The 23,202-nt window shown below is 44.7% G+C and overlaps 1 protein-coding gene across 5 annotated transcripts in view; it reads right to left on the reverse strand.

The window, feature by feature from the left end:
• Positions 1-293: 293 nt before the first annotated feature.
• Positions 294-23,202, reverse strand: part of EGFR (epidermal growth factor receptor) — a 225,495-nt gene continuing 202,586 nt past the window's right edge. For 4 of the 5 annotated variants that reach the window (XM_049893449.1, XM_049893450.1, XM_049893447.1 and 1 more), the window contains exons 21-28: positions 17,085-17,240; positions 16,014-16,089; positions 12,004-12,150; positions 10,249-10,346; positions 9,347-9,514; positions 8,707-8,754; positions 7,721-7,826; positions 294-6,378 (exon numbers count right to left, since the gene is read on the reverse strand). In XM_049893449.1, coding sequence (XP_049749406.1) covers positions 6,029-6,378; positions 7,721-7,826; positions 8,707-8,754; positions 9,347-9,514; positions 10,249-10,346; positions 12,004-12,150; positions 16,014-16,089; positions 17,085-17,240 — 1,149 coding nt within the window. In that variant the 3' untranslated portion in view covers positions 294-6,028. The remainder of the gene's footprint in view (positions 6,379-7,720; positions 7,827-8,706; positions 8,755-9,346; positions 9,515-10,248; positions 10,347-12,003; positions 12,151-16,013; positions 16,090-17,084; positions 17,241-23,202) is intronic. The other variant, XM_049893448.1, reaches the window with a different exon arrangement.

Raw genomic sequence — 23,202 nt, forward strand, 5'->3', positions numbered from 1 at the left:
GTTTTCCTTTGTAGTTTTATCTGCTGGGTGATGGGGTTACAGTTCTTAGTACTTTTGCTGGTAATTCAGAAAGGGCAGATTTAAAACCTAAGAGGGACTGTGGTTGTACAGACACGCATGAAAGAAAAAAAATTTAGCTGCTTCCGTTTTCACCCCAGACATAATACATAAAAAAATAGAAAAAAAGTTAAAGCAAGAATCCTTTTCTTGATTGTAGAAAAGCCACCCAACTACTTACTGCTCTCAAGCCCACCCTTTGTGTTGTAATGGACAGGCTACGTTTTCTTTCACTCTGGGAAATAAGGGTTGCTTGGTTGCTATGAGGAGGGCAACAATTTAGGTTGTGCCTGCCACAAGAATGCTTATTTTCTGTGTTTTACAATGAGTCCACCTTTAGTAGAGAGAGCAACTTAGGAAATGGAAAAAAGGCTGTCTGTTTTGTCATTGCATCGATTAGTTGTGCCCTCTCCCCTCCAGTGCTTGTGCAACTATGTTGGAAACTCTTTCCAGGTTCTGGACTCTCAGCGACTTGATGCTGAGGTCTTTGTGGCTTGGAATTTTTTGGATTCTTTGAGTCTGGGAGTCAGTCCTGTGAAAACTTCATCAACAGAATTTCCTGCAAATTCAGGCACCTGGAGCTAAACTCTAGGCTGTTGGCAACCTTAGCTGCACATTGGAATGACCTTAAACAAAAAAAAAGTTGCCGTCAAGTTGATACCAACTCATGGTGACCACATATGTGTCAGAGTAGAGCTGTGCTCCATAGGGGTTTCAGTGGTTGTCATCTTTGAGAAACAGATCACCAGGCCTGAGGCACCTCTTGGTAGGATTGAACCTCCAACTTTTCGGCTAGCAGCCTAGCACATTAACCATTTGGACCATCTAGGAACTCTGGAATGACCTTAAAAAAACCAAACCAAACCAAACCGCCTGTCGTCAAGTCGATTCCGACTCAGAGCAACCCTATAGGATAGTAGAACTGCCTCATAGGGTTTCCAAGGAGCGCCTGGTGGATTCAAACTGCCGATCTTTTGTTTAGCAGCTTTGGCTCTTAACCACTACGCTACCAGGTTTCCTGGAATTTTTTTAGGAGCTTTAAAAAAGTACAAATGCCTGGGTTTCACCCTTAGAGAGTCTTATTTAATTCATCTGAGGTGCAGCTGGGCCTCAAGGCTTTTCAATGCTGCCCCAGTGATTTCACTGTGCAGCCAGGGTTGAGCACTGCTGCTCTGGGGTGGTCGTGCTTAGACTTGGTAAGACTGTTAATGGATTTCATTAGGGCTCTCCACGTATTGCTTTAATAGTCTATATTGGTAAATGGATATCAATTATAAATATAAACATAAAATAATTTGCATCAAAGTCAGACTAGTGTCTATAAACCAAGTGCTATATTACTGCTTTTCTGACATTTACGGGGTCATACTGGCAGCAGATTTGAATATGGAAAGCAGCTCAAATGTCCTATTAGCGGTAATGGACAGTAATCCCTTTCAACTAACATTGCCCCAAACAGACTCAAGAGAACTCAGTTCAGACCAATATTGAAATGAAACGAGCTCTTTTCATCTTTTCCAATTGTATAAATATAAAATGATGCTTCTCCTTTCACCATGATGACTTAGCTCTGCACTGAGACTGTATCTTCATTAGAGAGAGAACACACATTTCAATTGAATCTCTTTAAGCAAATGTTTTAGTCTCCAATTTTGTTCTATGACAGCTTTTCTAAAGTAAACCATGTTGTCTTTAGTAGAAATGTGAAGTTTTCCTAAAAATATACGTTACAAGGTTCAGTGCTACACAAGAGGATGCTATCCCTCAAAAAGGCTACAAAAATAGATTTCCATTTAAAAATCCTATCTGAATGAACGTGTCTTTAACAATACAGAAATGTATGCTCCTGATATAGCAGATGTGGCTGGTCAAAGAAGCAGGAATTTCTATTCAGTAAGGTTTACAGTCCACAGGCAAGGAAACAAAAGCAGGTCATTATGTTATAATAAAAACGAGCACTTCTGCAAAGAAAGAAACGCAAAGTAGACATTCAGGGCAATTCTACAGCAGTCACTTAAGAGGAAAGAGCTCAATCATTGGGGGGAAGAGATTGATTTTTCTAATTTACTCCTGAATTTACTTATTTCTTAGGAAATGCAAAGTGTCCCAGGGCTTTATTAAAGGTCAGATTTGGGTATTTGCCACTTTCGGAATGAAGTGCTGGTGACAATGAATTAGAAGGTTCTGGAATGGCTTCTAATGGCCTAGTCTTGGGGCAGATTTGCAATTGCAAATTTTTCTGTCTTCCGTCTGGGAAGCTCTAGCACACACAGTTTCCTCTATTTTACCCTGAGTTGGGGACATGGTTTAGATCCCTAGGCTTGGAAACTGAAGGAGACTTTACAGATACGGGGTTCAACGCTGGTTGCTCATTGGAATCACCTGGGGGAGCCCCTGAGCTTCTTATTTACTTGGTCTGTGGAAACTCCAGACATCATTTGTCTTAAACTCACCAGGTGATTCTGGTGTGCACCAACGTGAGAACTGGTGAGGTACCATATTCAATAGTCTTATCCGACACATGGGCAACCTGAGGCCTAAGGCCGTGAGTCACGAGCTGAAGGTCAATCTGCCAAGCACGAGGTCTCCCTCTCTAAGGCCTTTTATTTATACCAGTGGTTCTCAAACCTTGATGCTCTTCAGACTAGCCTGGAGAGCTTTCAGAAATCCTGGGCCCATCTCAGGAAGGCTGCATCTCAGACAAACTAAATCAGAATTTTTTTGGTAGGACACAGGCGATCCCAAAGGCATCGAGCTTGAGAACTGATGCTTTTTGCATTCATAGTTTATTAATATCTGTGATTTGGGGGGCTTAAAGCACAACATTAGGAACTTACAACAAACACTTGAAGCCTTATCATCATCTGGAATGCAATATGATGGCTCCCCTTACTCCCAGTGTAAAATCAGTGACAACCTGGACGCATAGCAGAAGTAAGAGTTTAGAAGATTTATCTTAAGAAAAAAAAAATTTTTTTAAATGGCAGAAGTATTTTTCATAGGGTGTAATTACAGAAATCCCTTAGAGGTTATGTGAGAAAATGTATGTAAGGACGGTGGTCCACTGTAAATGTTAGCCCCCAGTTCTTCTCTTACATTCCCTGAACTCTGTTTCCCAAGGCCAGATCTGAGGCTGGGCCCTGGGGAACTGACTGAGGAAGAAACAGCAGAAGGACTCTCTGTAGGCCCTTAGGGACTTACTATCAACGAGGAAGGACCAGAGGGACAGATTTTAAGTGTTGAGATCTGTTAATTAGTGACGTGACACTGAAAACTATGGACCTTTCCTCTGCTGAGCTCTCCTGACCCGCCCACAAGGACCTGGTGGGTCCTTGGGGAAGGCTGTGGCTCTGGGGGTTCCACAAGCCCTTTCGCTCCTTTCTGGGCAGAGGGAGGGAGATGCTTTTTAAAATAGAATTTAGCCAAGAAAATTTTTGCAGCAAGACTGAAATACAAAGGAGAAGAAAAGAAAACTTGACTAGTTTTTGCTGTTTATTGTATTATAGTAAAATATTCCAAGTTACAAAAATACTAGGCTTTTAAGTGCTACAATTTGACTGGCTTACAATTGCCCTCCCTCAACAAGCATCTGCTTCTTGACAAGTAAGTGACCACAGAATGTGAATCATTCTGTTGCCCGGTTCTGAATAAACATCTAACTAAAATACGTTTTCTATTCCAAGGTGAATGGATAACGAAAGTGGCTTACTGACAAGGTAATCAAATTTCAGATTCTTAGAAATGTTACTTAATTTTCTCACTAATCATTTTCAAAGAAGACAGCCCCAAGTTCCCCATGAATGGCATTCAGCAAAGTTGAGAAGCGCTACACACCTAATCCCCAGGCTTAAAGGAGAGCAGTTTGTTAGGATGGCTTAACGCTGCCTTTAAACCTACTTTGTTGGTGGATTTCTTTGTCAGGTGCTTTTCTTAAGTCAGGGTTCCCTCTGCTGGGAATATATTTTCCATTTCCCTTGTAGCTAAAACCCTGGTCATCTTTTAAGCCCAGCTCCAATACTGCCTCTTTGATGAATCTTCCCAGATAGATTTAATGAATCTCTTCTGCTCCATACTTTCATAGTGCTTGGCTAACATACTGTGTCCAGCATTTGTCATACTGTTTTCAGCTGAGTATGTATAAGTTCATTTCGTTTTCTAAACTTTGAGTTCACTGGAATCAGGGATTATGTCTTATTTATTTTTGTGTCTCTAGTAAAAAAAAATTTTTAGTACCTGTGCGAGGCTGTTCTACATGCTTAGAAGTTATTTGCAAATATAATGAAGATGAATCTAGTTTTATTTCCATTCAGAAAAATCAAACATTTTGGTTAACTGTCGGGCCCTGATCCAGCTGAGTCAATAAATAATTTAAAACCACAGGGAAAATTTTGTATGTGTGTGTGGCTGAACACATCTGGAGGTGGAAAACTTTGTCTGAAGCATCTCTTCCTTGAGAAACTGGGTTGGGAGGAATGCTGAATGAACAGTGTGTAAAACACTCCCTATCAGGGACTACCATGGCCCAACCAGGTTGTAGGGACACACTGGTTAGAAAAAAAAGTTGATCATAACAGTTGGGAATCCTAACTAGTTGGATCCTCCAATTTGTACTGGAAATATTCTCAGCAGGGAGAAGACTTTTCTTTTTCTTCTAGGACATCCGTAGATGTTGTTGTGAAGGCATTACCCTACATGTCAAACTCTAATTCCCACTTAAACCCCACGCTATAAATAACTGGGTCTTTATTTACGCCTGTAAACTGCCTTACAGTGTCATGGACTGTAAGTTCTTCTGTAGTTGCCACAGGACCTAGAACCTTTTTTCACAAAGGGCAAGGAGAGACGTTGGGACAGCTTATCTGGGAGGAGCAAAGTACCCTTCAAGTAAAAAAAAAAAAAAAAAACAGTAAAAAGAAAATTCTTTTTCTTGAGTAGCCTAAACTAAATTTTTCAATTTATTTTCAGGGGGCAGGGGGAAGGTGGGGAGACTAGGTCAGTTTTAAGAGCAGCTTCCTTTTTGTAGTCATCTCCTGGTACATGCCCCCGAGGACTTGCTGCATTCCACCTGAGTCTCAAATTTGGCAGACAGATTCCTCTGTGAACTTTTGCATTTTCATTCTATCTTAATTAAAGGCTATTGGTCTGAAAGCTGATGAATCAAATGTGAGCTGGCATCGCAGGAACTTTTTGTAGTACCATCTTCTCTTGCGGACTTTATGACAGCAAGACAGGGAAAGCACATCAAGTTTCAAAACAATGGAATGGAAAATAAACAAGTAGGCCAAATAATTGTGTCATTAGAAAATGGTGGACAAACAATAGAAAGTAAGTAACAAGGGGACATTTACACAAAAGGAAGTCTGAGGACAAACTCTCCCTCCTCCGATGCCCAGGCAGGGGCAGAGTGGCTTATCCTTTTGTACCGTGTCATTGTCTTGAGAGGGAAGAGTCTTGAGGCAGAGCCCACGGAACCAAGGGTTAGCTGGAAGACTTGTGGCCCATGTTCCTTGGTCCCAGGAGCCTGGATCAGCTCTATGTAGCTGGTGCTACAAGCAGCCTTCTTCCTCATTGGAAGAGCCCATTAACAGCAAAACCAACAACGACAATTAAAAACCCCAAGGACCCCAAACAATTAAACTCCTATGCCTATTCCCCACCTCCCCCCCACCCCAAATATACCTCACTGAAAGGTAAAGTTCTGCCCAAATGGACAACCTTCTTGCTGGATGCCTTTTTTGGGAAGCTTCAGAGCCTGAAGATAAAGGAATGTACCTGCAACTTCCGAAAGTGCTTCTGAGTGGGGGACCCTTCCTGGTTGAAAAATGGGCTGCTCAAAGCAAATGTGGCAAAATCAGTCCACAGGCCTGAGAGTTAATAAGGGCGTGGCTACCAGTACCGTCGTAGCTGCCATGGCTTGGTCCTGGGTAGCTGATGAGTCCGGAATTTTTATGGCTGATGTTTTCCTCCATGGTCAGGCTCCAATAAACTCACTGCTTGGTGGTGCAACCCTTAGGTATTCAGCATTTTCAGCTGCGGGAACCTTGAAGATGCCGTTTGGCTTGGCTTCCTTCGGGAAGAAGTCCTGTTGGTAGTCGGGGTTGTCCAGACTGATTTGGTGGTTGCCCTTCTGGGCCCAGTAGGCGGGGCTGTTGACACAGGCAGGCTCGGTGGTGTTGAGATACTCGGGGTTCTCCACGGCATTGCTGTGGGGGTTTTGGTAGTGAGGGTCTCTGCCGGGGGCTGGATTCAGAGGCTGATTGTGGTAGACGGGATTCTGGACAGAGCCCGCGGGCCTTTTGGGAACAGACTGGTTTATGTATTCTGGAATGGAAAAGAAATTGGGGGTGAAATAATCAGAAAACCATCATCCCTAAGCAATGATTCCAGGATTTCTATTTTGAACCTTGTGAATGTCTCTGATGGGGAAACTGATGACAGAGGGGAGGGAGGGCTGGGGAGACTACTATCTTGCTGGTGCTGCAAAATAAATGGTGTTGTTTTATGTACTTCTCAAAGCAATGGTTACATTTATCTTCTACAAATGTGAAGTTCCCAGATGACAGCCTGCCTTGAAAGCAGTGAGTGTGTGCATGATACATGAGCATGGTATGTGTGTGTGATGTGTGTGTGGTGTGTGTGTGGTATGTGTGTCTGTGAGTGTGTGTGTAGGGAGTGGTGGCAGACAGGTTCTGAGTATCTGGGGATAAAGTTTAGATTAGGAAAACATGTTTCAGAGGTCAAGAATGGAAGCAGGAAGGAGAAGAGGGACCAACTCTGTCATATACCATGTATTGGTGTTTGCTTTAAATTCTAGAAGATCTGTAGACTCATTGTTTTTTTGAAGTTTTCTTTTTAATGAAAATTTTTCTTATTGTGGTAAATATTATGTAACAAATTGTTTGCTTTTCAACATTTTTCACGGCATGTACAGTTCAGTGACAATCATGTTTATCATATTGTACAGCTATTATTACTGCTACCTACTCCCAACTTTTCCCATCACCCTGAACAGAAGCTCAGTTGTGCCCCCTAAGCAATGTGGTTGTTGTTAGGTGCTGTCGAGTCTGTTCCAACTCATAGTGACCCCATGTAGAACAGAACAAAACAATGCCCGGTCCAGCACCATGCTCACAATCGCTGCTATGTTTGAGTCCACTGCTGCAGCCACTGGATCAATCCATCTCATTGAGGGTCTAACATAATGAGTCCCCCTTTTCTCCTCCCTCCCACCTGCCCCTGGTAACCTTTAATAAACTTCAGTGTCTATACATTTGCCTATCTTAGATATTTCATGTAGGTGAAATCATACAATATTTGTCCTTTTTAACTGACTGACTTCACTCAGTATAATGCTTTCAAGGTTTATCCATGTTGTAGCATCAATCGGTACGTCACTGTAAATTCATGGTTGGAACAAACCTACAGGTTGTTTAACCTGAACCCGACTTGATCTCAACAGAGACCTTGGGCGTGCTCAGTCATTTTGTATTTATATGCCTCTTACTCCCTTAATGGTGTCTGCAAATTTTCCAGAGTCACCACCTCTCAAGCAACATCAGGTGCCTCAGGTGGAAGGAAACACTCAGCATAGCTCCTAGGGGACCAAGGCCAGCTGCTGCTAGGTGGGGAGGCTGAGGAGCTGTTCCCAGAACAAGCCACTCACCTGGCACTGGCAGGAAGCTGTCATCGATGCTCTCTTCAGTCAAGGCTCCTGTGGGGTCAGAGCTGTACCGCTGCAGGAAGCTGTCCTCCTTGATGGGACTGCTCTGCTGGGGAGGAAATATGGCAGGTGAAAAAAAATCCAAGTGCTTCTCAAACGTTAGTGTACATGAAAACCCCCCGAGATTGTGTTAAAATGTACATCCTGATTCCATGCATCTGGGGCAGGACCTGGGATTCTGCATTTCTAATGAGACTCCAGGTGATACCCACGGCTGGTCCACAGACCACAGGGATCCATGGACCACAGGGTAAGGGGCAAGGCCTGGTCAGTGCTGTCCAATAGAGCCTTCTGTGAGGATGGAAATGTCTGACACGCCATTAGTGAACACTTGAGATGTGTGGGGAACTTAATTTTTAAATTTTATTTAATTTTAATTAAAATTTAAATGGCCACATTTGGCTGATGGCTTCTGTACTGGACAGTACAAATCTAGATCAAGCCTCCCAACTTACCACGCATCAGCATCACCGGGAAGGTTGGTTCAAAGACAGAGTGCAGGGCCCCACCCCCAGAGATCCTTGCTCAGAATGTCAGCGAGGTGGCCTGGGAATGTGCATTTCCATCAGCTGCCAGGGGACGCTGCTGATGGCCCAGGAACCACTGCACTGCATGATTTCTAATTGTCTGCTTTAAAGTAGTGCTCAAGGAAACCATGAAGGGAAGGAACCATACAGGAAGGAAAATTAAGACTGTTTCTGTCAAGACAGGCATTTTCTATGTATAATAAAACCCATTGTGGTGGAGTCAATTCTGACTCATAGCAACCCTATAGGACAGAGTAGAACTGCCTTATAGGGTTTCCAAGGAGCGCCTGGTGGATTCAAACTGCCGAAATTTGGTTAGCAGCCATAGCTCTTAACCACTACGTCACCAGGGTTTCCTGGTAACCACTGCTTACGTCTGGTTTATCTGGTGCTCATACATACCCCGTTTCTATCAACGCAAGCCACCGTGGAATTGTTGCTGGTTGCGCTCTAAAAAAGAAACAGACAAGTTGCTCGTGGCATGTTCGCACATTCTCACCCACGTCTGCTGAACGCAGGAGGCGGGTCTCATCGCATGGCTATATTTAAAGATGCTTAATTTTTGTCTTGAATCATTAGCTTTACAAAAATTAGATTTAGTTCTGTTCCTTAAAAAAAAAAAAAACCAAACCCATTGCGAATTTAGATTCATAGAGACCTTAAAGGACAGAGTAGAACTGCCATGTACGGTTTCCAAGGAGCGGCTGATAGATTTGAACTGCTGATCCTTCAGTGAGCAGCCAGAGCTCTTAACCACTGGGCCACTAGGGCGCCACTTGGCTGACCTAAAAAGAGAGGTTTTTTTTTTTTTTTAAAAAGATTACTATCAAGTTGTTGCAGTGCGATGAAATACTTAATAAGAAAAAAAAATACTTAATAAAAATACATTGACATAATTCATTTTGATTTTGGCTTTATCGTTTGGATAAAATTTACTTCCTCGTCTCCATCGGAGTTTCATTAGATGGGTATGTTTTTTCTCTAAAACCCAATCTGTTCCAACCAGTAAACCCAGACTGAGAGAGAAGGAGAAGTTTCGTACCAGAGAATTTAGGAGGGGAGTTCGAGATGTAGAAGGACTGTTGAAGAATCCTTGCTGTGGAATGAGGTACTCGTCTGCGTCCACGACATCTTCCATGTCCTCTTCGTCCATCAGGGCACGGTAAAAATTTGAGTCTGTAGGGCTGGGCAGATTCATTCGTTCATCTCCCTGGTGAAGATATTTTGAGACCGTTAGAAAGGTCGATAGAGACGCTACTCCAGTTCTTAGTTATAGGGATCTACTGTCAGTAGGTGCCAGTATGTTTGCCAACTTAGTTATAATAAGACCTCCCTGGTTCTCTGAAGTATAGCTGCTTTCCCCCACTGCCTGATATTAAAATATTAAACATTTCTTGATGTCTAAATGAGGAAAAAGAAAAGGAAGAGGTAGCACCATTCGTTGAGTGTGTATTGTGTTGTTGGGTGCTGTGCTCTGTATTTCACATGTATTATTTGAGTGGAACTTTAAAGCACCTCTGTGAGGTTGGTTTTACTACTCTCATGTTAGAGAAGGCGATAGATTAATAGGTGGCCCGAGGTGACACAGTGAGGAAGCGAACTCAGGTTTGCTTGATCCCAAAGTCTGGCTTTTCCATTATACCAAACTAAGGCTTTGGCTAACTGAAATGTGAAGATGACAGGTGGAACCTGTGGGGAGACTGTCTGGGTACACCCAGTTCAGAAGGAGATGGTGAAACTGGAGTTGGGTGGGTACCACAAATCAACTTCACTGAGTTCACAACTTGGCCTATGTCTTAAAACTGGGACTTGGTCTGAGATTCGGGAGTTAATAATGTGACCCAGGAAACGGTGGGGCCACACTGGCTCATGGTGGGGTGCAAGTACCTTGGGTGCTCACTAGAGGGACTTCTCCCAATAAAAGCTCAGTCTGGGCTCTGATACCTGAATGACAAGGTAGCGCTGAGGGTCACGGGCCATTTTGGAGAATTCAATGATCAACTCACGGAACTTTGGGCGACTATCTGCATCTATCATCCAGCCTGGGGAATGAATAGGAACAAACAACGCAATTAGAACTTTGGAAGAAAGGATAGAGATTGTATTCTTTAAGGTATTTAACATGAAACCCTTTTGGACAAATATAAATGATAAATAAACCTAATCTTTGTGATAGACCTTTCAGTCTTGGCAAACTAGCACTGATTAATGTTTATAGACCATGATGACATAACAGGTTTGAATCAGAGTGACATAAACATCCTCTCATTTTTCTATGATCCACTGTTCCTATGGTCAGCATGTCTGGGTCATCACCTTAGGTGACGCAGGTGCGTTACTATCCCCAATCTCTACCTGTGAGCGGCTCTGATTGTAGGAAGTCCTTGTGTCTAAGCTATCAGGCAAAGTCTTTACTCCATATTCACCCTCATTTACAGTCAGTCAACTGTCTTTCAAGCTACAAAGTAGATTCAATTCAGGGAACTATAAAGGCTTTAAGGAGCTTGGAGTTTGGGAGCCCCATATCCTGGTGCTTTCATTCTCTTACACACTCACTAATCGTGCATGCCTGGGTGGCGCAAATGGTGAATGTGCTCTGATTGTGAGTCTACCCAGAGGCTCCTCAGAAGAAAGGCCTGGCAACCTGTTTCTGAAAAAATCAGTCATTGAAAACCCTCTGGATCTCAGTTCTACTCTGACACAAATGGGGTTGCCATGAGTCAGAATCAACTGGACAGCAGCTGTTAAGGTAAGAACATGCATGCAAACCAGTGGTGGCTAGTTCGGTGCCTGCCTTAGGAAGACCCTTTTGCTGATGTATTTGATCACACAATGATGTAAGTCTAGATTAAACAAGCTGGAGGAAAGGCTATGAACTGGAAATCCTTGAGCCTCTTCAGGGTTCACATTTATATTCTATCAGCAGGATGTCAAGCTATTTTAGGCCAGACTGCTCTGTGACCTTAGACAAATCATGTATCATTTTCAGATCCCAGCTTCCTCAACCCAAAGCAAGGAAGTTAAAATAGATTAACTCTGTGGTCTAAAGTTCAGAAGGCATGAATGTTTATATTAACTGGGTCCTATCATATTCCTGATGCTACCTTCTTGTGTAAACACTTATCACACATGTAATTTTATCTTTAAAGTCTACTGACCATGTGATTCTGGCGGATTAATAGCATCATTCAAATTACACACTCTTATTTGGATTCAAATGTTTAAAAGCCAGACTGCAGAAGATCTCACATAAATCAACTGGTTGAAAGGTTTAAGTCAAAGCAGAAGTGTTGATTCTATGAGCCTCATGGGGTTACTCATTGTTAGACATTTTAAAAACATTCAGTCTCTCTGGCAACAGGCTTTAAAATGTGGGGCAGCTTGGTATTTCATTGAGCGACTCGGATAATGGAATATTTTGGAGTAGCACTTTGGTTTTATGTACTTGCAAACATGGGCAAATGTCAGGTCAGAGTGTCGAATGAGTCAGCAAGTGCTTTCTGAAGAGTGCTTGGAGGTGGGTATTTATGGATGTTTTCAGGCTGTGTGCCTGCCTTGAAAAATGTGATGCATTTCTACAGGGATTCGGAGCCTAGAGTTGTTTGACTAAAAGCAACGATGCCTTTGCAGGCACAGGAAGGCATTCTGAGTGCCCATGCCCAGCTCAGCCAGGGTGGATGGCCACATCGGTGTACTCACACTTGACCATGATCATGTACACATCGATGGTGCACACGGGTGGCTGCGGAAGGCGCTCTCCTTTCTCCAGGATGGACGAGATCTCACTTGCAGGGATTCCATCATAAGGCTTGGATCCAAAGGTCATCAACTCCCAAACTGTGACACCTGAGGAGATGATCAAATACAATCGCTTTATCAAAGAAAGTAGTCACTTAATGAGCTCATGATAATAAAAAAAACTTTAATTCATTATTTTTTATTACTGGTTCTCAAGATTTAGAAACCTATGTTTCTCTGTTCTGGGGCAATTTGTTTGACTTGCTTGAAGCCTCAGTTTACCTCTGTGTAAAATGGGATAATAACAATATCTGTCTCATTCAACAGTGTGAGGATCAAAATAAGATAGTGTAATTGAAATGCTTAGCACAACATCTGGCCAATAAAAAGTGACTAAATAACGTAAACTTTAATAATAACAATAAACACAACAATCACAACAACAATAAGTACTGCAATATTATGGCGCAAGAGTTTTTGAGCTCTGCCTAAAGTGACTTGCATCTCTTGAAGTGGAAGGATGGAGATTTTGAGCAAGGTTGTAAAATGCAAGGTTTTTAAATAATAATGAAGAAAACAAGCAAAAAAAAAAAAAAACAAACAAACCGAAAAACCTTGTTTGTTTTGATACACATAAAAGCCTTACGTTTTTACTTTATAACCAATCAATTATCATAACTAAAAATAAATCAGAGCAGTAGTAATTTTAGGAGGTGTCTTTTCCAACTGCTCCCAAGTTCTGATGGCCTTCCATCTTGGCGCCTCCCTTTTGGGGATTCTCTGCTTTAGATACATACATAGGCTTTACGGTCCCTAGGTTTCTGTTGTCCCCACCTTGATATCAGAGGTGGCCCATAATGTCACTAGGGGTGACCGTGGTGGGACTGAACCCTGGGCCCCCAACATTCAAGGGCGAGAGCAGACACAGGAGCCCAGCAGAGATTTCTAATCTACAATTAAAAAAATGGTCATGACCCACTGTCTTCAGACTTGGCCCCTAGACACATGTTAACACAAAACTGTTAGGATTTTCAAAGGCCATTCCAGAACTGAATTACCTGAATTAATATACAGAATGCAGGGCTGCAAATGGAGGGAAAGCCATGCTCCAGTGACAAGAAAATAAATTTTTATCTTTTCCCTGACATAATCTCAACATCACTTGGTGAAAGAAAGGGAATCTAATTTCTAGATCTATGAAGTCAGTTAATTTTAGTTTTAGTAAGGTGTTTATAAGTGCATGGGGCCCTGGTGGCGCAGTGCTTGGCTGCTAACCAAAAGGTTGGCAGTTGGAATCCACCAGCCACTCCTTGGAAACCCTATGGGGCAGTTCTACTTTGTCCTATAGGGTCGCTATGAGTCGGAATTGACTTGATGGCAACAGGTTTGGTTTTACGGGTTACAAGTATACAATGGAGTCCTGTGGGAAGGCAGGGTTTTTAGGTGTGTGAACAAATGAGGGGGGATGTGTGTGTACCTGATGGTAAGGTAAGGACTGGAGGTTGGTATCAATTCTGTTTTCAACTCCTAAGTGGACGACACTAGGTCCCTAACTTACTAAAATGAATGTTTTGCTGACTGGGAACTAGAGAGTGGAGTAGCAGGATATGCTTTTGAAACTGAAAGTTCTGTCTCATGGTCTAACAATTTCAGTGTACCACCAGGAACAGCAGGTTACATAATAACTGAAAACACAACAGCCAATGAAATGAAAGACACACGACCTCTGTAGCTACACTTAACTATCTGGTGTTGGTTGCAAACGTTCAGAGGCACTAAGTCACTGAATTCAAGAGAACTGTCATTTCTTTGAGAAACGTACATCACGTGGGGAAAGTGTGTTGGGCACACATTGGCTGGCGCACAGGGGAGCGGGGAGAATGGAGCCCCCATGCCTGGGGAAGGTGGGCGGAGCCAGGCCTTTCAGGAGCTTATCGGCCATATGAGGAGTTTAGATTTTATGTGGAACATACTGGAAAACCAAACAAGGATGTTAAACAGAGGAGTAAAAGTCTGATATAGTTATAAGATACGGTTGGCCTGCTGCCTGCAGAAGAGATGAGAGGAGACCCTGTTGTGGTGTCCCTGAGGGAGGGGGTGGCTGGGACTGTTGAGGGACAACAGAAATAATGGAGAGCAGATACAAAGGTAGGAAAAAGACGCATCTCCCCCATCCCTCCTGGGGAGTGAACCTACGTTGAAATTGAAAATAACCAGGCATCAGCGTAGCTTTATTTCCTCATTTAGTCCATTAATTGCAAGCAGTTCACAGGTACATATAAAAAAAAAAATCACTTATTCACTCACAGACATACCTCTGCCTTTGTAGAGCTTATGTTGTAGAACAAGAGACAGACAAAAACTCAATTATTTGGAATGTTAGAAAATTAATAATAATAATAATTAAAAAAAATTGCCATTGAGTCAATTCCAACTCAAAGTGACCCTATAGGGCTATAAAAAAAAAAAAAGGGTTCCTGAATGACTTTGTTTTTGTGATAATGACCAAACTTCTCCTGGAAATTTCTGGCAAATTCCTGCTCTCCCTAAATCCACACTGGAGTCCCTGGATGGCACAAACGATTAATGTGCTTGGCTGTAACCAAAAGGTTGGAGATTTGAGTCTACCCAGAGGAGCCTTGGAAGAAAGGCCTGGCTATCTACTTCTGAAAAAGGAGCCACTGAAAATCCAATGGAGCACAGTTTCTACTCTGACACACAAGGGGTCACCACGGGTTAGAGCTGACTCCATGGCAACTGTTATTGTTTTTAAATATGGTACACATTTATATGGAGGTGGGGTGAAGGGTGACCCTCCCCTTAGCTCTCATTGCTTGGAAAGTCTAAGGTTGGCTGATAATTCATAAACTGTAATCACCCACTGCCGTTGAGTCAATGCTGACTCATAGCAACGCTATAGGACAGAGTAGAACTGCCCCATAGGGTTTCCAAGGAGTGCCTGGTGGATTTGAACTGCTGACCTTTTGGTTAGCACCTGTAGCGCTTAACCACTATACCACCAGGGTTTCCTAAATTGTAATAGATAAGGTATTTTCCAATCTTTCAGCAGATTGCTGGTTGAACTTTGAGAACCAAGCTTGATATTAGCACAGCTGTCAATAAAAGTTTATTAATACTTTTTTTTTAAGGTGAGGGCATACAAGGCGGGTTTAAAGAAGAGCGAGTTCCCTTGTGAGGACAGAGTGTGGGTTTGTGGCTGCTACTGTGAGACAAAAACCGAAAAAGCCAAACCCAGTGCTGTCGAGTCAATTCCGACTCATAGTGACCCTATAGGACAGGGTAGAACTGCCCCATACAGTTTCCAAGGAGCGCCTCGCGGATATGAACTGCCGACCCTTTGGTTAGCAGCCGTAGAACTTAACCACTATGCCACCAGGGTTTCCCTGTGAGACATGACGGATGAAATGGAGAATCAGATCAGCATGAGATGGTCCTTATTAGAGCTGGAAGCAATAACGATTTCCTTTTTCCTTAGACACATCCTCAAAATGAGTTTTTGTCAAGCCGTTATCTCTAATATACAAAGACTACCATTCACTGAATGGAACAAGGGCCATTAGTTAGTCGTTCATAAAAACCTCATTTATCTGCTGAAAACACTTCTCCATGAAACCTCGTTTGTCACCTCCCTTTGATTCACTTCAACTTTGCGATGAGAGGTCAAATTTTGTTTGATTTCGAAGGTAGGGGCATGTCCTAGTTCACGTTCTCCATCCCTCGCCTCCCTCATTCAGACAAGACCATTGATTTTCTAAAGTCACATTTACCACGGTAATTAGACTCAATTTCCTTTGCCATTTTTTCTTAGCATAATAGGTAGACAAAATGATTACACTGTTATTAGTCATTGTCTTGAAGAAAATCCTGGGATGACAGAGGGTGTACTGTAATGAACAACAGACTCGGTTCAGCCTCAGTACAAATTCATCAGTGTCGGGATTTTGACTCACCGTAGCTCCAGACATCACTTTGGTGGGTATAAATTCGGTGTAAAATTGATTCCAGAGCCATCCATTTAATAGGAACCTTGGGGTGGCGAGAGAGAAAGCGTTAAGACAACTATTAGCTCCTCTCTGTAGAAGAACATTAAATCACACGGGGACTAATTCCAAGTGACAAACTGGGGGCACCGGGCCAGTTCCCCCGAACTGGGCTCCCCTTTCCACTGGAGGAGCAGGTTTTAAATTGAGCCGGACCACCGGGATTGCTCTGTTAGCCCCAGGGTGGGTTTCATGAACGCGACAGCTGAGGACAACTGAGGCCATGGGCTGTCCTGGCTGAGCCAAGTGCACCTGCTGGTGGCCTGGAGCCCTGGTCCTGTCTGTGGTCTCATGGCCCAGTATTTGTGTGTGTTTGCTTGGCCTACAGTCACAGAGTTGACAGCTGCCTCAGCCATGCAGGCCAGTGTGAAACCTAAGACACACACAGCTGATTCCACCAGAGGAGGTAGGAGAGCACCCTGGAGGGCCTGAAGGGAGACATGCACCCCTCTCCTCACCCCTGGAGAGCCCCCGAGCCAGACGGCGGGAAGGGAGCTGATCCAAATGCTGCCAGTTCCAGACATGAGTCACCGAGACCCATGGAGCCTGCAAACAACACAGGGAGTGTTCCTGTTTCTGAAATGTCCTCAACAGCAGTGAGCCACCAAATTAGCTATGACATTTCCCAGCAGCTCTTTTGAAGGGAGCTTATTTCCTGGATGGAAGGTTAAAAACTAACCTTTGCTAAATAGCACCTAGAGATGGAACTGAACTAATCTTTACTGTCTCTGGCCCCTGGCTGGGTGGAAAACATCTTCACTCCCTCTTCTAGAAAATCCTGCCTCCAAAGCAGCTCTGCTTCTGCTGCTGGAAGACCCTGACTCAACCCAGACAGCCATGGCAGCTGCTGTGGTCTCATCTGGAATGTTCTAAGCATGCCCCCTACATCCATTAGAAAGTGTGCCAAAAGTGTGGCCCACAGTTAGGGAGCTGGGCTCTGACCTGACTTGTCTGTCCCTGACCAACAAGTCAGCTCCTTACTTTGCCTCCTTCAGCGTGGTACTCCTTCTCTTCAGCACCAAGCAGTTTGGCCAGCCCGAAATCTGTGATCTTGACGTGCTGCGGAGTCTTCACCAGGACATTTCTCGCAGCCAGGTCGCGGTGCACCAGGCGGCGGTCTTCCAGGTAGTTCATGCCCTGAAACACGGGGCAGACAGTGAGGGCACAGAGAACCCAGCCTGCTGACCAGCTCTGCAGTGAGGAAAGCTGCCTGCTGACAAGGGTCAAGGGGCTACACTGTGGGACAGTGGTGCTCATGTGCTGGAATTTAATATCCCTGTTCATGTTGGATTCTGAGTTCCTCCACGGCAGGGACTACAGCTGAGTCCCCATACACCTGCCCTTCACTTAACAAACACAGTAACTTGCACATGGTAAATGTTAGTGACAGCCTGTTGCACGAATGGATAAGGTAAACAAAGGAAGCTGTAACGAGTAGAGGACTCATTAACTTTGCTCTGTTCAGTTACACAAGTTAAAAACACAGAAGTGCCAAGTAGGAGAGGGCAGCGACCGGGCAGGAGCGCAGCCTTCCGAGGCCGGGTCTGATGCTTGCCCTGGGACTTGCCACCTGTGCCCTTGCCTGCTTCTTCCCTCTCGTGGGCTTAGAGGAGAGAATGCTCCCAGCCTCACCAGGGCCGCAGCAAAGCAATGATCCTCAGGGTTTTTAAATCATGCTCTCATCATGCTTTCCTGGATTATCTTATGCAATTTGCTGGCAACGAAGATTTTTGTTCAGTTTTACCTTCTGCCATTTTTATTACAGAACCACGTGGATACGGAACATGCTTTTACCAGGTGCCATTCCCTACCACCTCCCTGGCTGCCTCCACAATTCTGCCGGAATCTGAATCTCTGCAGGAATAGCACAGCACCCGGCACAGTGAATTTCCAGAAACATCACCCCTGAAACACAGTCCCCACCCACAGCCCTCTCTCTGTGCCCTCGTCATGTACACCATCCTCCTGCTGGCAGACACGGCCACTTCTGGCTTCGTCTCTCATTTGCTCCAGACCTGCCTGGCTGAGCCAAGCTCCCTTGGACTTTACTACCAAGTGCCAGCCTGCTGACATGAGCTTGGCAGCCCCCAGTTTCTCTGTGCAGGGCCCGGCGGGCAGGAAGGGAGTGGGCAGGCGGGAGAGGCTGGGAAGGGATCATGTCCTGCAGAAACCTAACGTTGTTAGTATCGCATTCTCTTCTGCTTACTCACATGCTACCTGAACGTCGTTCCCTGGCTGCTTCACACAATACCTCTCCAGGTGTCTGGCCACGACCAAAAAAAAAAAAGAAAAAGGAAAAAACCCAACAATGCGTGTCTGGTTAGTAGCTGAGCGCATTAACCATTTGTGCCACCCAGGGACTCCAAACCCACTGCCAACGAGTTGATTCCAATTCATAGTGACCCTACAGGACAGAGCAGAAATGCCCCCTAGGGTTTTCAAAGCTGTAAATCTCTATGGAAACAGGGTGTCACATCTTTCTCCTACTGAGTGGCTGGTGGTTTCGAACTGCTGACCTTTCAGTTAGCAGGCAATCGCTTTAACCACGGCGCCACCAGGGCTCCTTCCAGGGAGTCCAGTGGGTCACATTTCCAACTGTCTTTGCGGCTGAGACTCGTAGGATCTGCACACAGGGGATGCAACACAGAAAGGCTGGCTCAAGGGCACCGAACAGAAATGAATGGGCTTCACCAACTCTGCTTACTCACCAGCGTTTCTGGGGTTGGGGAAGGATCACCACTATAGTGCAACTAAAGGGATTACCTGTAGTTAAGGACGCATTCCCAAATATTCTGATAAGCTTTTCTCTTTTTTTGTAAAGATACTAAGTGAAAATTATTTGTTGGCTTGGTATAAAAAAACAAACTTATTGCTGTCGAGTTGATTCAGACTCACAGCAACCCTTAAGGACAGAGTAGAACTGCCCCATAGGGTTTCCAAGGAGCGGCTGGTAGATTTGAACTGCTGACTTTGGTTAGCAGCTGAACACTTAACCACTGTACCACCAGAGCTCCTGGCTTGAATTTTACCAATTTTTCTTTCTAGAGCAAAACTAGTCATCCTATGACAGCAGGAACTCATAAAGATGCTATCAGGAGTTCTTTGAGTGCTATTTCTGAGACCTTTACCATTTTTCTCTTCTTGGGGAAAAAATGGTTGTTTCCCATGTCTCATGTACACATGGCCAAGCCCTTCTCCTCTGTGTTATCTAGAAAGTTCCTGACGCTGTCTGATTGAAATGTTCTCCTTCAGTTCCCATGTGCCAACGTTAACGGGGCTCATGTCTATGCAAGAGAAAACTAGCAGGTTGTTCTCTGGAACAGCACTGCCCAACTGGGAATTAACTATTTGGGGATGGTGGTGGGTGGAGAGGGGGAGGGAAGGAGCAAAAACTGAGAAAAAGCTGCAGAGGACACACTTATCCCATCACCTCGACTTGTGATCGCCCTTCAAAGATTGCTCCTTTCCTATGGGGACCATGGTCTCGGGGAACATCTAGCTCAATTGGCAAACATAGTTTATAAAGAAAATGTCCTACATTCTACTTTGGTGAGTAGCGTCTGGGGTCTTAAAAGCCTGTGAGTGGCCATCTAGGATACTCCACTGGTCTCACCCCTTCGGAGCAAGGAAGAATGAAGAAAACTAAAGACATAAGGGAAAGATTAGTCCAAAGGACTAATGGACCACATCTACCACGGCCTCTATCAGACTGAGTCCAGCACAACTAGATGGTGCCCGGCTACCATCTGACTGCTTTGAAAGCGATCACAACAGAGGGTCCCTGACAGAGCTGGAGAAAAATGTACAACAAAATTCTAAGTCAAAAGGAAAGACCAGACTTGCTGGCCTGACAGAGACTGGATAAACCCTGAGAGTATGGCCCCCAGATACCCTTTCAGCTCAGTAATGAAGTCATTCCAGAGGTTCACCCTTCAGCCAAAGACTGACAGGCCCATGGAACAAGACTAAAGGGGCGCACCAGCCCTGGGACAGGAACTAGAAAGCAGGAGGGAACATGAAAGCTGGCAATAGGGAACCCAAGGTTGAGAAGGGACAGTGCCGATGTGTAGTGGGGTTGTTAACCAATGTCATAAAACAATATGTGTACTGTTTAATGAGAAACTAGTTTGCTCTGTAAACCTTCATCTAAAGTACAATTAAAAAAAAAAAAGAAGATAGCTCCTTTCATCTCCCCTTTGATTCACGGAACACTGACTGTGTCCTGTGCTCTGGCACCCCTGTCTTACAAAAGAGGAAGGCCGCCTTTATTAAATATGGCGACCACTTACCCATTTAAAAAGGGTCAGTTATGCTTGGTTTCTTGCTAAACCTAACATCTGCATTCCAAGATGCAGCAGCTCATTCATTCATGCGTGCTCTCTCTTTGTTTCTCTCTTGTTCCCTAGCTTTCTCTCATTCTGTCCTTCATCACACATTTCCTGGGGTCCTCTGCACTTGGCACTGCGTAGCTGTTGCATGCACGTGAAGTGAGGACTCACACCCAGGTCCCTCCACGCAGGAGCCACCTCCCGCCATCCCTTATTTAAAATGTGTTTTTTTTTTTTAAATATCGTTACACCCACGATGGGGACTTCGAGGGCATTTCCAGCTTCATTTAACGACCATCACTAACTCTCATGTGCCTTTTAAAATGCCTGAGTGCCTAACACAGAACCTGGTACACAGGAGACATTTTTATAAGTTTGTCAAATGAATGAATGAACGAGTGAAAGAATGAGTAATAGCAGCTTACTCTTTGAGCATCAACTCTGTGCCAGGCATTTCAAACACATCAACATAGAGGCATATTTTGGTGTCTGTAACCCTGAAACCCGCCCCATTGCCCTTGTGAGATAACCTGGAGACTCAAATCCTCTGCACCCTCAGGACCACCACGTTGGTCACATCTATTAATTCCCCTGCCGGGGCCTCCAGGAGAAACTTGCCTGCTGGGTTGAAGGCTGCTAGGGATGCCAAAAAAAAAAAAAAAAAAAAAATTCCAGCATCTTGGCCCTGTGCCACTGAGTAAGTGCTTTTCATTGTGTGAATCTAAAACATCTAATTGAGCTCTGTCCCAAACCACTTCCCCCCAACCCCAGTCCAAGTTCTTAAAGGGCCAGAGCAACTTTAATAGATGGTGAAGTTTTCTCAGGACGTCAGTCTTCAAAGCAGCCTTGGGAAAGGGGTGGAAAGAGCGGCTTACGCATTCTCCCTGACACAGGGAGAATTTTGGGCCAAAAAGATTAGACACGTTTGAACTTAGACATAACTCAACTTCATTGGTCTCTATCCCACTCTATATCTTGAGGCAGTTTGAAATCCATCCCAGTGCCCCGTTAAGAGTTATATTTTAACCAGTCATTGAAGATAAGAGCCATAATATTACTTAGGAACTGGCAGAATCTAAACAGAGAAGCCACAGGAAGTAATACATATAAGGATAAGCCTCAGCAGGGCCTCCTGGGAAACTCATTTCCTGGTTCTTCTCGGAGATTTGATTTTAATTTAATTTAACATATTTATTTTTGGTTAGTAACTACAAGACAGCCAGGATGCATTTTGAAATACTGAGGTAAAAAGGGAATTTGAAGGGCCAGCCTAGATCTACATGTGCAAAAGAAGAGCAGGGGACACGGATGCTGGACAGCGGATTCAGAGGTGGTTGGACTGGACCTACAGGGGCTGGCTTCCTAGGGCTGTTAGATCCTACCACGCTTGCGGGGAGTGCAGAGTGAGAGGCTGGAACAGGATCCACTTGGGATCTATTTTAGAAATCACATGTGGGCAAGTCTGGAAGAGCACTGACTTGGTGAATACGGAAATGGCAGGAAGTAGAAAGTGGAGAAAGGAGCCCTGGTGGCGCAGTGATTAAGCGCATGGTTGGCTGCTCTGTAGGACAAAGATGTGGCAGTCCGCTCCGGTAAAGATTTACAGCCTTGGAAGCCCTATAGGGCAGTTCTATTCTGTCCTACAGGGTCTCTAGGAGTAGGAATTGAGTGGAAGGCACACAACAACAGCAACAGGAAGTGGAGAAATTGGTGCATGGATTTTGGTAGAGAAAAATTAACAGCATGGCTTAGCCACCACTGAGCCCCTGCTCTTAGAAGAGGCAGAGAAGTTTCAGAATCTCCTCTTCCCAAACAGAGGCTGTGTGGCTCTGGAATCCTACTGTGCAGAGAGACGTGGACAGTGGGGATCACTGTCCTAAGTTCCACCCTGAGCTGGTATACCAAGTGCTGGTTAAGAGCATGGTCTTAAAAGCTCTGTGCCTGTCTGCCCATACGTAAAATGGGGCCAGTAAGAGTTAGGATAAATGAATTTATCTGTTCAGAGCACTGAGCCCCGTGCCTGGCATGGAGTGTCCCATGTGTGTTAGCCATAGCTATAGTTTTCTCCTAAATGTCACATCCACCCTCTCTTCTTGGTCCCCTTTGCCATGACTTTAAATTAGGCCCCGTCACACCTGCCTAGACTATGGCTACACTTCCTAAGAAATCCGATCATGAATCAAGTGCTTGACTGGCTCCAGGCTTCGTGGTGAAGCTCCATTTTCTTGGCTTGCGGGCCCTATGAGGTCTCCATATTCTTCCCTAGTCTCTCTCTCGCTGGTGGCCCTCACTCTCTGCAGCAGACTCAGCAGCCCTCGGTCACCTGGCCTGCGCTGCTCACCGAGGCTTAGAGCGCTCCCCCCTGCTGGTGGATCAGCCAACGGCCAGCTCCTACTATGCTATCCTCCCTCAGACTGGAGGGCACTTCCTCCGCCTCCCACCAGGAGAAGGCCAGGGCCTGTCTTACACTCAGCACTGTTTGGCCTATGGGACTCTGTGCTCCTGAGAGAATATTCAGTGCTGTCTTCCCAGCACCTGCCCGGTATCTGGTGCAGGGATGGTGCCGGCTGCCGGACTGGCCCACTGGGCCCACGCTCACTGCCATCTGCACAGCAGCCTTCGGGCCGACTTGCTCTCCTTCCATTCAGCCCCCTAACCTTAGCCACTTCATTTCCTTCCTGCGCCCTTCATTCTGTGTGGACCTGTTTCTCTCACTAAATGTCAGTTTTTGGTGATAAGAAATTTTGTCTTACTTAGATTGATATTTCACA

The sequence above is a fragment of the Elephas maximus genome, chromosome 8 (assembly GCF_024166365.1).
Source record: "Elephas maximus indicus isolate mEleMax1 chromosome 8, mEleMax1 primary haplotype, whole genome shotgun sequence".
NCBI classification, from domain to species: domain Eukaryota; kingdom Metazoa; phylum Chordata; class Mammalia; order Proboscidea; family Elephantidae; genus Elephas; species Elephas maximus.